General features: G+C 43.9%; 1 protein-coding gene across 1 annotated transcript in view; it reads left to right on the plus strand.

Moving 5' to 3' along the window:
- Nucleotides 1–995: 995 nt before the first annotated feature.
- The window catches only part of meis1b (Meis homeobox 1 b), a 75,804-nt gene continuing 63,276 nt past the window's right edge, over nt 996–13,523 (plus strand). Inside the window, exons 1-6 of the mRNA XM_084561683.1 lie at nt 996–1,680; nt 3,362–3,582; nt 4,678–4,819; nt 5,125–5,175; nt 5,771–5,821; nt 7,047–7,190. Coding sequence (XP_084417809.1) covers nt 1,669–1,680; nt 3,362–3,582; nt 4,678–4,819; nt 5,125–5,175; nt 5,771–5,821; nt 7,047–7,190 — 621 coding nt within the window. The 5' untranslated portion in view covers nt 996–1,668. The remainder of the gene's footprint in view (nt 1,681–3,361; nt 3,583–4,677; nt 4,820–5,124; nt 5,176–5,770; nt 5,822–7,046; nt 7,191–13,523) is intronic.

Here is a 13,523-nt window from a genome sequence, read left to right on the forward strand (position 1 = left end):
CGGATCGATCATGTGGGGAGCCAATAGGGGGCTCCCATCCCTGTGCCTCTCTGCCATTGGACAGCCGGGGCAGACTGGAGCGACCCATTCAGAGCTGCTGTGGGGGAGAGGGACGGACAGCATTAACTGGTATTTAGACGTAAAAGATGCCTTGAAAAGCTAGAGTAATGTTTAATTTCAGAATTCAGCTCTCGGACCACAACTCGTTGTCAAGATGTAGAATCATTTCATGGCTTTTGCTCGTAAATTAATTTATTCTCAAAATTAAAAATAGGCATTCCTCCAGAATAACTTCGAGTAAGTTGTATTTATTGACCTCCTTATCTGAAGTTTCCCAAGCATTTTATGTATTGCCCATTTGCAGTCTTAAATATTTTTAAGAACATTGACACAAACATAAGAAGAAAACTGACTCTGGGGAAGTTGATAGTGATTAACAAGAGGAGGCCTAAAACCTGCAAAACTGGATGTTTGGCTCCAAGCTGAACCTTGGATACCATGCAGACATTAGGTTGGCAGCCTATCGGTAGCTTAACTATTATAATGAATAGACTTATTTCAGACCTTATGTTATGTTTTCATATAAATGATCGTATTGTTTTATCTGGTCCAAACCCAATCTTCAATTCAAACCTTATAGGTTTTTAACGACAGCTCACATCAGAGTTGAAAGTTGCTTCAAGAAATATTTACAAGTGGAGAAGTGATGCTGGGCGCATCAGTTCCAGAATTCACATGTTTCAGTGTTTACAAGAGATCAAAGTCACTTTGTGAAGATGAGACATGAAGCAGGAGTCATAGGTGGATATTCTCTGTTTATCCCTGTGTTGTTCAGCTCTCAGTGCGGCTGGCTGGCTGGCTGGCTGGGCTCGCAGGGTCCTCCCACCCCCCCTCCTCTCCGCACGACTTGCTGCAGCCCGGTGCGTTGTGTAAGACGCGACCTGTTATGGCCACCACTACTTCCGGGTTTCAGCAGTCTGGTCCAGATCCTCCGCTCCTCCTCAGCTCAACACACACATCCATTGTACACAAACGGGCAGGCGGCTCACGCATACACACGCACTCACACACATACAGACACATTCACGCACACACGCGCAGCATCGATCGTGGCTCCTTTAAGAAAGCCTAAGCCAGAATTATCACCCCACCTCCTCTTGATCTCCTCTAGACGCTTTTGCATAAGAAAATCAAGCCGGGAGCCGAGAGTGATCAAAGAAAACGAGAGGAGAGCTGCTTCATTTTTTAACTGTGATTGTGACCATTAACATTTAGGTGGTGCCGATCCCGTGGAGACGCGCGTCGGACCATCATTCATCCGGTACTTTTGACAAGCCCTCGCGTTTTGACTGACAGGCGGAGTGGCAAAAAGCCATGAGAGTCGCTAGTTTTGTTTGAGGGGCTATTTTATTTTCATCCTGGTTTTGGAAAAGGAGCCCGGTGCCGCTGCCCCGAGGACAGCCGAGGACCTATTCGCCGCGCCGCGCCTGGGCTAAACTTGCACAGAAAGCGGGAGCTGGCTTCACCGTTCCGTGGAAAAAAGACATACGGGATTTTGGCTGAAACGTCTTCTCATTTATTTGGATTTTCTCTCTTTATTTCGTCTCCACCCTGGCCTCAGAGGGGATTTACCTAAACTGAAAGGACGACCAGGGAGTGAGGAGGGTTATGGCGCAACGGGTACGTAGGGCAATCCCCCCTAAAAAGTTTCTCTAAGTCTACTGCGCTTGAATGCAATGCTGCGCTGTAACGTGGCTTAATGACACACATACCCACACGGACACGCACTCGCGGCGAAAGTTTCTCTCGTCTTCCTGACACATGGAGACACAATTTCATGTTTGGCGTCTTTTGGCACGGTATTACGCACGGCCGCACTCGTTTGCTCCACAAACCGGCCCACCGAGGGACATTGAAAGCGTGATCATATCTCACATCGGCTATGTTTTTTAGATTAGTTATGACAGGCCAGTTACTGGAAGCGAAATGGGGGAGGGCATAGAGGCAAAACAAATCTCCACATTTCTCTGTTGACTGTTCCGTCAAGATTAAATCGAGTATTTATGAACAAAACAAAAATTCAAATTTCACCGTCAGTTCTCCCCTGCCGCTCGACTGTACACGCGAAACTGCGCTAAAACATGAAAAATAATTCTCATAATTCCAATGAAGCAGTTTTTAGTAATGAGGCGATGACAAACGCTTTGATTCATACACTCCTGGACTGCTTCAGAACAGCGTCTGGATCTCCACACGGATAGTAAACAGTGTAAAAGCAGAGATGTTGGGGACACTGGACACAGTTAGCAGCTTAGTTTGGCACAGGGGCTGCACCACGCTGAGGTTTGCACCTCTTTGCTTTTAGGGTCGAAATGTTCAGCTTTAAGTGATAATGCATTTTTACTTTTTCCCCTTCACTTGTGTGTCCCGTCTGGAGAACACCATCAATAATTCAGGCACATTTTAGTGGATTAAAGAAGCAAACCCCGGGAAAAGATTTTTATTTGAGCATTTCATTTTTTACCAAACCAGAAGCGTGTTTAAAAACTACTAAACAACAGCGCGGGGACGAGGCTGCATTATTCAACTCAAAACTGACACATGAAAAAAGTTTGAATATTCTGCTCCTGTTTATCAGCGTCTGAAAAACACAACACGCGTTCACTTGCGTCAGTTGAATGCACTAATCATGGCGTGCTCGGTGGGTAATAGCATGCTGCACAATTATGAGCCTTTAAAATTAGAAAACACCGCAATTAACAAGTTTAAGACATTTGTTGTTGTGCACAGTGAAAACACGGGACACCGGGCTTGTGCTGTTAAAACCCAGCAGCTGCCTGCTTAATGTTAGTGATAATAAGAACTCTGGAGTTTTTCTTTGCTCCCACTCATTTTGAACATATTGAATAATTCACATGTATTCATCCTCTGGGCTACAAGGGTCACTGTAAATAAGTTGAGTACAAAACTAGTTTCCACTCTGGAATTCTCACTGTAGTTCTCTTAGCAGTGCCTTTCTTAAGAAATCACTTATAGGCTCTTTAAAAGTTTTTCTTAAGAAGGACAATAAAATGAAACCACAGAGGAGAATTTATTCCTCCTGTTTTGCATGTGTTAGAAGTGTCAGCAATTTTGAAAGCAAGTAGAAAGGGGAATCTCGGTTCACTTGTTTCTGGAAACCACTTTTAATTGTAAAATGTTGAACATTGTTTTGTAAATTAATAAAATTAAGGAATTTTACTTTTTTTGCTAGAAAAATATAAAAACACTTAAAGCGTCACTTCTTACTTTGACAGTGTTTTCATGGCTTGCGGTTTTGTAGCAAAGTTTTAATCAGACTCTGGTTTATTCTTGTGTGCAGTACGAAGACTTGCCCCACTACGGGATGGACGGTGTGGGCATCCCGACCACCATGTACGGAGACCCGCACGGCGCCCGGTCCATGCAGGCGGTGCACCTCAACCACGGTCCCCAGCTGCACTCCCACCAGTACCCGCACACCGCCCACACCAACACCATGCCTCCGAGTATGGGCTCCTCGGTTAACGACGCTCTCAAGAGAGATAAAGACGCGATATACGGGTACGTGCAAGCCTCCGGTCTGTGGGGATACGCACCCCACAGTGGGGCTAGTGGGTGCAAAATCAGCCCCGTAGCGAGGAAAAACACCGGCTGAATGCACGACACAGCAAAGTGTCCTGCTGAAGTGTTTTCAGCAAAAACACCAGAGCCCAGGCTGCTGCAGAGGCGCCGAGGAAGAGAGTTCCTGCTTTGTTTTTGTCCTTTTATTCTTGCACAATCTGGAATTTCATGCTTAAGAAGTCAAGTCAGTTGTGTTTATCGCTTATTTCTTACTAGTAACGATTAATAAATACTGGAGTAGTCAAAAGAAATATATTTTTTTCCACTTGAGGAGATTATTTGATGTCCTGCTGCTCAACATGACACTGAAATTGTATTTTAACTTTTAGGAATAATTATGAGACACGGTTCACTTTAAGTAGACCTCCTAATTTTTTAACAATTTCCCACTTTATCTCTTCTTTCCTCTTTTTTTATGAGCAAAAATAATTAGCTTGTCTGTTTTAACCAGTTTAATTAATTGTGCTTATTTCCGGGCTCCATAAAATTAAAAATATATCACGTTTAAGGCAATCACACAAATGGGTATCATTTATTAATTTGTAAGTGTTAATTAAAAATTCCAAGACTGCTGTTTTCAGGATGGTTGAACATGCCAGTAACACTTTCGCCTCCTTGTGCCATACTGACACGACTTTAGGAGGCGTGTGGTCCTCGGCGCATTAGCAGGCTGCACATATTTACTCCAAGGACTTAAACAATAAACAGTAAACAAACGTGCGCGCATTTAACCGCCGACATCTCCAGTGGTTTTTGACAAACGAACGCCCGCGTGGGATCCAAGCGGAGACCTGTGCAAGAAATAGTTTGACAGACTCTAAATGTTATTAGGCGCGCCTAGATTTAATCACAGAAGTCTGCCCGCTGTTTGCAGCCTTTCTCCGAGCCTCTGCATAATATAATAGCATGGGCTGCAGCAGCAGTCCCCATGGGCGAGTTGTTGAAGAGCAGCATGGCTGGCTAAATCTAGCCTGGAGTAGTCTTGACCCCGGCGCTGTTCTCTCTGGTGACATTTGCTATTGTGTGTGTTCCCAGGCACCCCCTGTTCCCCTTGCTTGCACTGATTTTTGAGAAATGTGAATTAGCGACTTGCACCCCCAGAGAGCCCGGGGTGGCGGGAGGAGACGTCTGTTCATCGGAATCTTTCAATGAAGACATAGCAGTGTTTGCAAAACAGGTCAGGAAAGTTTGACTTTTGTAATCTGCATGCTCGGGCTGGTTGAGCTCTTACCTGCATGTCCAAAGAGTGGAGCTCTGTCTTCAGTGCGCACAGTTTTCACAGCACTGGAAGAAAATAAAATTGCATTCACTAATCAAATAAAAGGGACTTTAAAAAATCTGAATTTCATCCAATGTATTTGCTAATCCACGGATGTAATGCTGCATTATTTAATACTTGTATGTTAATTTAATGGTATATATTATTTATAGCGTGATAATATTTCATAGTCTTATATTTTATGAAAATGTTTTGGCTTTTAGATTCGGGCGGAAAAACCTTTATTTTCATCGAATCCAGAATTGGATAATCTGGTAAGACACGTGATTTCTTTTTTCTTTTTTTGTTATTATTTCACAAATGAGAATTTCTGTATTTTCATGTAGTAATTTTTGAATATGCCAGCTGATGTTTGGATGTTTATTGGTGGGCTGCTCCTCTGTGTCAGAGAGCCACGTGGTGCTGAAAAGTTAAAGCAGGATTGCGGATGATGTTCCTCTTTTTGGGGCTGTTTGATATCGTGATGTGGCCCCCGGTTGTATCTGCAGATGAAGGGCCGCTGTTAGACAGCTATCACACACACCTTTGAACTCAGCCTGGAAAGTTGATCTATTCATTCTTTTCACTTTGTACTGTCTCATACTTTAAATGTAATGTTAGAGCAAGGTTTTCCTCGCGACTAGTTGGTGGCTAATAGATCTCTGACTCGGAGGCTTATTGCAGACCCAGCCTGTGCTGTATGCCTGCTCTCCATATTGCAATAACATCCAAGTTTAATATCACTTCCACATAAAATCCATTCATATGAATATTTTCCTCATCTGCAGATACTTGTATTGAGAAAAACGCGCCTGTTTAATATCAAGAGATGTGAACAGCTCATTTTTTATTGTTATTTTAATTTTTCAGATGATTCAAGCCATTCAAGTTTTACGATTTCATCTTCTGGAGCTGGAGAAGGTAATATTCTCTCGCCATTTCTGTCCAGTGTGCCACTTCAGACCTATGGGCCGTATTTGCATAAATGTATTTTTGCTAGTCGGTTATAATTAGCGTCAAAATCAATCATGGGGCCATTTCTCTTCCGCGTTTAATCACGACGCAAGCTGTTACAACTGGAACGGATATCTCTGTGCCCAAATATCCCCCCATGTTTTAATGAAGTTTAATGCTGGCAGAAATTGCATGCAAGGTGAAACATATAGGCGAACTTTGCGGGTTTTTTAGAAATGATTCTTTGTGGAGGGCAAAAGGCCCCAGGCAGCCATCTGTGGATAGGGGGAGTAGTGGGTGTAAAACTCTTGATTTGTCTCCGTATCAGATGGGCTGCAGTTGCATGTACAGCCAACTTTAACCTAAATTTGAGAAACGTTAAAAACTGTCAAAAGTTTTTTTTTTTAAGTAATCTGTGTGCACGCACTGCTTTTCCGTACAGTTTGCAGCCTTAGAGTTTACGTTGAAAATCCGCTCTCTATTTTTCTGCCCACGCAGCTGACATCTTTGTTTCCCGTGCGGCAGGATGCGCCACATTGGCAGTGATAATGTAATAACCTAGACCAAATTAAACAGTTTACCTTAAATGTCAGTCAAGCGGGTCACCCTCCTCTAATGGCCACTACCCGGGGCACCGATGATGAATTTAACACGGGTGTTGAGTGCGTTGTAGCCTCTTAGTCCTCTTGTCACTGTCAATTTTCGGCGATATCTCTATTTTGAGAGGAGACAAAATAAAGTTACTGTAGCAGCCTGGACACGGCGCTCTGTCCCTGCGCGCAGCTGCACACACTCTAGCGTCAGTGAGTCCACAATCATCTTATTCCTGTTTATTTTTTGTTTTGTTTTTTTTTTTTATAATATCAGAGCAAACGTGAAACAATATGAAAAACTTTCTGAAAGCAAAATAAATGTGATCGTTCACCACGTTCAATAATTTACAGCTAAACAGCAATACGTTGCCAGTCGTGTAAACTCTATTAAAATATTTAGGCGCAGTGCTGGGATCTTCATTTGTGCCAGATTGCCTAAAAATTCGTCGGGGGCACTTTTGCATGCCAAAGGCGTGTGAGCTGGGGCGACTTTGTGTTTGCACATTGAACTGTTGTGTGATGATGTCTCTTTCGGGTGAGTGTGTGACGCCTCTGCCTCCTCTCTCTTTCTCTCTCTCCCTCTCTCTCCCTCTCTCTAGGTACACGAGCTGTGTGATAATTTCTGTCACCGGTACATCAGCTGCTTGAAAGGCAAGATGCCCATCGACTTGGTCATAGACGACAGAGAGGGCGGGTCCAAATCGGACAGCGAGGAAATCACAAGATCGGTGGCCCTAGATCAGGTACATCTCTCCGCCTGTGTGTGTGTGTGTGTGTGTGTGTCTGAGTGTCTGAGTGTGTGTTCTCCCTGTTGGCTATTCAGCTATTCTGGGTCACTACTCCGCTGCGCTGTTATTTGCATATGATTAAGGCCGTTTTACATTCCATCCATCGGAATGAAAAAAATTCTGAATAATGTTGCCATTATTGGCCCATTAAGACTTGAACCCGGAACCGACCTGGGAAGATTAGCTCGAAAAAGCATCGCCATAAACTTGACCTGTTTCATGTCGATTTTAATTTAGCGCCACTCTCCATTTCTCTCTCCCCTCCTTCTCTTTTTGAACCTAAACGTAGCGTTATCAGGTCCTCCGTGTTGTAGCCAGGAGAGAGCAGCAGCAGCAGCAGCAGCATGGCTGCAGAGTGTGGTTTAGATGCCTGGGTTTCTCCACTGTAGAGTTCACGGTTCATTACGCGTCTTGTCAGTATTTTTCCTTAGACATGAGTGCACATTGCTTATCGGGACCCCTCCTCTCCTCCTCCTTTATTTCGCTCAGAGCGCACAGATTCAGCCCCAATAAGAAGGTTTATTTTCGAAAGCCACAGAAGCAGCGGGCATTAAAGGTAGATTAGGAAGTGTTTCCTTTTGTGCAGATATCAGAGATAACCGCAGCCTTCATTATGTGCTCCACTGACTGTTAGCACTCCGGGGACATTGTAGTGTGCGCACAGGCATGACCCTAATGGTCCATACACTGCCGTTAAATAATGATAACAGCAACCGATGATTAGAATTATGCAAATCTGGATTTTCGGCCATTAATAGCTGGAGCCATTTGTGCAGGAAACATGGTTGCAGGCTATGAGAGCACGTTTCAATAAGTTCATCTATCCGAGAGTTTTCAGAAATGGCTCGGGAGTGCGGCGGCTATAACGTATGGACAGCAAGGAGGGGGGGGAAAAAATCAAGTGTCCAAATTAAAGGGATTAGTTGGATAGTCCGACATAAAAAGTAATGAAGCGATTAGGCTAAATAATTTAAATCCGCGGACTTCCATATGGTTGAGTGGCTGGTCTGAGTAGAGAGAGAGTCAGCCACCGGCTTTTATGTTCTGGGCTGAATGGCAGGACTGGGAGCTGACTGGGGCCCGACTGGGAAGACCCCCACTCTGCGCGCATGCACTCCTCCATCCCGGGCCCTTATGTCTGATTATGGAAATGAGAAAGATCACCAGGATAATACTTCATTTAATCCAGGAACAAAATTAAATAATACAGACGCCACTTGTGCATTTAAGTGTCTCTTTGAACAGCCTGCTGTATTCTCTCGAGGATTCAGTTGTCTTTTTTATAGATAGGTCAGGACTTTGAAAGAAGCCTTATTGTATATAGACATGGAAATAGAGTGTGTTAAAACCCTTGGGTTTCTAGGTATATGAAGAAAATTATGTTCTGCTTGGGGCACTGATGCAGATCTTTAATTGACTGTAATATGAAGACATGGCCTATTTTAACATAATGATGGTCCTTACATATAGCCAATTAAGAGCAAAACCACATAAGCTTAAATGTTTACGCTGACAGAATAATATAAATGACCTACAGGCATAGTTTGTATCAAAACACATGGAAAACTTTTTGACAGAGGCGTCATGTTGAGGGATGTACGGATGTTCTGGTAGGATAATGTGGAGACTGTCCACAGCAGCAGGCTGTGTGTAAATGGGCATATCCAAACAGGCAGAGGGTGCATGCCTCTTACTGCTGAATACTTATATTGTCAATCTAATGGCACTGCACTTCATGACTTACTTGCGGCAGAATATATATATTTTTTGGAATTTTGTGGGCTATTTTTGTGTGACATCTTATCTGCAGTTGTTAGGCAGTGACATCCTTAACGAATCTGCATTGTGTGTGCATTATCTCTTTCCATATGTATTTTTAATATATGCCCTCGGGCATAAAGTTGAAGTGGACTGGAAAAAAATGCTGAGAATTTGCACAAAAGAACAATGTTAACAAGATGGAGAAAGCAGGCTCATTTATTCATAAACCAATTTATTCCAGTGAGGCGACTGTAGCAGAGGAAAAAAATGTCAGAGGAAAAAAAATACTTTGAATTTATTAAACTCAACAATCCAACCACGCTGACTTTCTTACAGCATTATGCAGCCTTGCGTCATAACAGTAATTTTCTGAATATTCTTTACATGTCTTTACATTGTTTTTTTTTTTTGTTGTTTTTTTTTAAGCCTGCCTATGCAGGCGAGTTTGAAGGGACACTGAGAGCCCCTTTCAAAAGAAAGCAGAGCATAGCTGAGAGGTGAAAAAGTCAAAGAGGCTCTGCGCTGGCTTGTGAATGTAGCTCAGCCAGTTTGGGCTTACCCTTCTGTGTTTGTGTGTGTGTTTCTGTGTAGGGATGTGTGCGTGTGTGCGCATGCATCTGTCTGCAAGTTTATGCATATATGTGTGTGTTTGTGTATGCTGCTGCGTGTGTGTGGTTGTGTGTGTTCAGACTGGCCTGATAAATGCAGCTCCCCCCTCAGGTGCTGTGTGAGTGGAGTGACTGGTTAGCACCAGTTGGACTTTCTTAACTCTTTCCCTGCCACTCTCTGTTTCCCGCCGCGTTTGCTTTTACATTGGATTTTCAGTTGAGCTGCATATTTGTAGTTGTCCCATTAGTTCTGCTTTGAGCTGTTCTGTATTCAAACACAAAATAAAATTCTGTTTTTCTGAGTGGATTTGGCAGAGACCTTGCATCCGCACCGATCGTGTCTATGTCGCAGTCGTCTTGTTGTGGAAAGATGGCAGCAGTTGCTCTGCTGATTGTGTTGCTGTTTGCCTTGTACACACGTTCACTCCAGTTAAGGAAAGCGGGGAGGTATTTTGATGCTGTACGTCATTTGCACAGTTGCCGTTAATTGCACAGAGAGTACAGGGAGGGGCGCAGCAATTTACTAATGAACTCTGAGGGCCCAGGCTCTCCGCTGTAGAGCAGAACACTACTAATAGTGCTGAGGACTCACTCTGATTCTCAAGAGCTCCTCTACTTGATTGAGCCATGCAGGCTGAAGTGGAGCTGGAAATAATTGACGTTTCCTTTAAAAAATATTCACTGCCTGACTTTTTGTGGATGTAAGGGTCTTAAATGATTATGAATGCTCAGCAGTTGATCTGTTGAGATAATTTAGTGGAGAGGTATTTTTATATTACAGGGGCTTTGTGATATTTTCGGAGAGTGATTTTGCTCTTGAAATCACATAAGAAGAATGTGAAATGGGCTTACAATCTGAAATAACATCTATACATTTGGGATCCGTTGCTGTTTTTCTTACATCCTGCACAATCTTTCCTAAACAAACCCTGCTTATGTGAGCTTATTGTGGTCACTGTGTAAGAATTTGCTCTTGATAGCGCTATCGCGTTTATCTTTTCCCAACAATTGGCACTGTTATGCCATACAAGTGCGGGTTTCCAGGTCAGTGAGACCCAGCAGTGTTGGTTTAGGTAACTCTGGCGGTCAAAGAGTGACCCCTGCCCCCCGACTCCTAACTCAATGGAAACCATGACTGCCGGGGTCAGCCACTATTTTCCTAATCAGTACACCGCTATCGCTAATCTATCCGCTTCTCGTTGAAGTATGGATCGAGTTTCACCCGACTTAGCAGGCGCACACACTCGCTCTGTTTTTTTTCATTCCCTCTCTCTCCTACAGTGGCACACTGCTGTTCCTAATACAAACTTTTGAATCATTGTAGTGATTGTTGGTAATAGCGGCTTTTGTAGTTGAATAGAGGAGAGGTTTGACCCCCACTCTCCCCCTTTGGCTCCCCCTCCTCCCTCTCCTCCGCTGAACTCCCCTTTTTTTCCATTGGGGAGTGAATGCAAGGCGGCTGTTAGGATTCAACAAGTGATACAAAGAGGTGACCACGTGACTTGTGTGTTTCTTAGCCTCTTCATTATTGTAGTGGAATAACAAGTAGGGGTGATTATGATTAAGCAGCTCAAGGCCAGAGTGACTTCAAAGAATAGGAATGTCAGTAGCTTCTTATGAGCCTTCGTATATCTTTTATTTTTATTTGAGGTTCTGGATTTGGTTGAGTTATTAGTTGTTCCTAAATCCTGCCATATTGCTGGAAAGTAGTGTTTAGTGGAGCCGCACTGTGTCACCGCTGCTCTGTTGCGATAGCCACAAGGTCCCAGTTGCAAATGAAGTTCTAGGCTTGTGTCTCCTGTTACTTATGATGGGCGGCCATGTCTGTCCCCGAGGCCTGCTGTGGTTTCTTTGGCTAAGTAAACAATAACCTGGCTTAACACATGTGTACTTAGCTAATGGAAAGTTCCTCTCCCCCTTAACCCCCTGCAAGCCTCTGACAATGGCCACCGTCACAAACAGCCCGTCTCCAAGGAATCCGCCGAGAACATCCCAGTGCTGCGCCGGCAAGTCAAAGCTAAGCTAGGCTAACGAAGAAACCACAGCAAAACATGTCATTAAGAAATTACGCCTGCCTTTTCATTCACGGCTGAAGAGGAGAAATATGCTTTGTTTGGGGTTGGATAGCGTGGAGGGGAGAGCACTCGAGTTAATGTTTTTGTTTGGATTTCAGCTCACAGAAAGTAAACAGGGTGTCTGTAGTGAGAGCTGAAGTGGAAGAGGCCACAGAGAAAGAAAATCAGTTTGTCAGTTTCCACGAGTGTCATCTAAATGGACTTTGAAAGCTCTGGTAATTATCTCAAACATGTAATTATCTTTGCTTGTCTCTATGAGGGTAACCCACCGGTTTTAAAAAGGCGATTGAAGAGTACCTGACGGCTATTCAATGTAGCATACTTTACTTACTCAAGAGACCAAATCCAGTTTTCTCCCTCACCCCCTTCAGCAATTATAAGGTTATTTCTTCTTTCTTTGTCTATTGTGAAGAGTTAGGGAGGAAGGGGAGTGCGGAGCAGAATGGGAGGGAGTGAGGGGTCTTTTGCTCTCGCTCCCTTTTTTTTTTTCACCACGCATACCATTATCAGCCCCTCTTTTCATTTTGGAAGCACTAATATTGCAGCAAGGGGAGGAGAGGGGTGGAGAGAGCAGAGAAAGCAGAGGTAGTCGGGCAAGCACTTGCCTGGCCGGTTATCAGAGAGGCAGATCCTGCTTTATCTAGTCACAGTGCAAAGCAAAGTAAACAAGAGTTTACAATAGCTGGCCTTTCAGCCCCTTTCACTTACAGCTTTCCCACCAGCATTCAGCTGAGTGGGAGAATGTGTCCGGAGTTATTGCAGGCCATCTTGCTGCTGCAACACATGGCATTCACGCCGATATCAACTCAGGAAGGCAGCGCTATTGCAAAGGTCAAAAATGGTGTTAAAGAAAACAACCACCCAGAACAGAAGCACCAAAGAATTCTGGGGGATGGAGTAGCCCAACTGTCATCTTTGATTCAGATGTACCACCGGTGAAGAGGGTATGTGTGTACGGGTGTACGGGAGGGGGGTGTTATTTGGATATTTATGTCTGTGCCGTTAAGTATGCACATATGATTATTTCCGCACGCTCACTGGCACAGACTGAAAAGTAAATATCCATATCATCACAAAAGATATTTCAGAGTGAAGAAAGACGGGAGGGTGGCGGAGCAAAGCACAACAACCTTAACCATTTTCTTTATTATTGCAAATGAATTGGCAAGGCGACGTTTCTTGCATGAGCGCTTGTATGATATGGGGCCTGGCACAGCGAAAAAGGGAAGCCCCCCTTGCATCTTAGACGCGGCACAATGAGAATGCATTGGATTGGAATGCCTCACCGATCATAGCGGAATCAGAATTTCCAGCAAGGAAAATCTTTTCATGGCGAATTAGGGTGGTGTAGGGAAGAAAAATGGTAATGAAAAAAAAAAGGAGGAGGAAAAAAAGGTATGCATGGCTCAAAAACAGGGTTCCCTCGGTTAGGCGCGGCAGATTTAAGAACTTCAGCTAAAGCTAGGCAGAATAGAATGTGGAAAATTGAATTTACTAAACAATTAAGCATTGAATTAATCTACATCCTGCGCAGCAGACAGCGAGCGAGACAGAGTTAAAGAGAGGGGGACAGAGGGAGAAAGAGAGAGAGAGAGAGAGACCACGGTGGCTCATTAAGGGGACAGAATAAATCAAGTGTGTAGCTATGTGTGCAGAGGGACAACTCTTTCTTGCTCCCTGTTTCCTCAAGCTTTCTGTTTATGCATCTATTCATTTTGTCAATTTACATATCCCACATTTTGAAGGTGGACCTCCGGATTGTGTGCTGTGACCTTGTTGGCACAGGGTGTGTGTTTTTTTGCTGCTGTGTGTCTTGTGGTCAAGGTGTGTGCTTTTGTTAAACA

This window comes from Chelon labrosus (assembly GCF_963514085.1).
Source record: "Chelon labrosus genome assembly, chromosome: 15".
Taxonomy (NCBI): domain Eukaryota; kingdom Metazoa; phylum Chordata; class Actinopteri; order Mugiliformes; family Mugilidae; genus Chelon; species Chelon labrosus.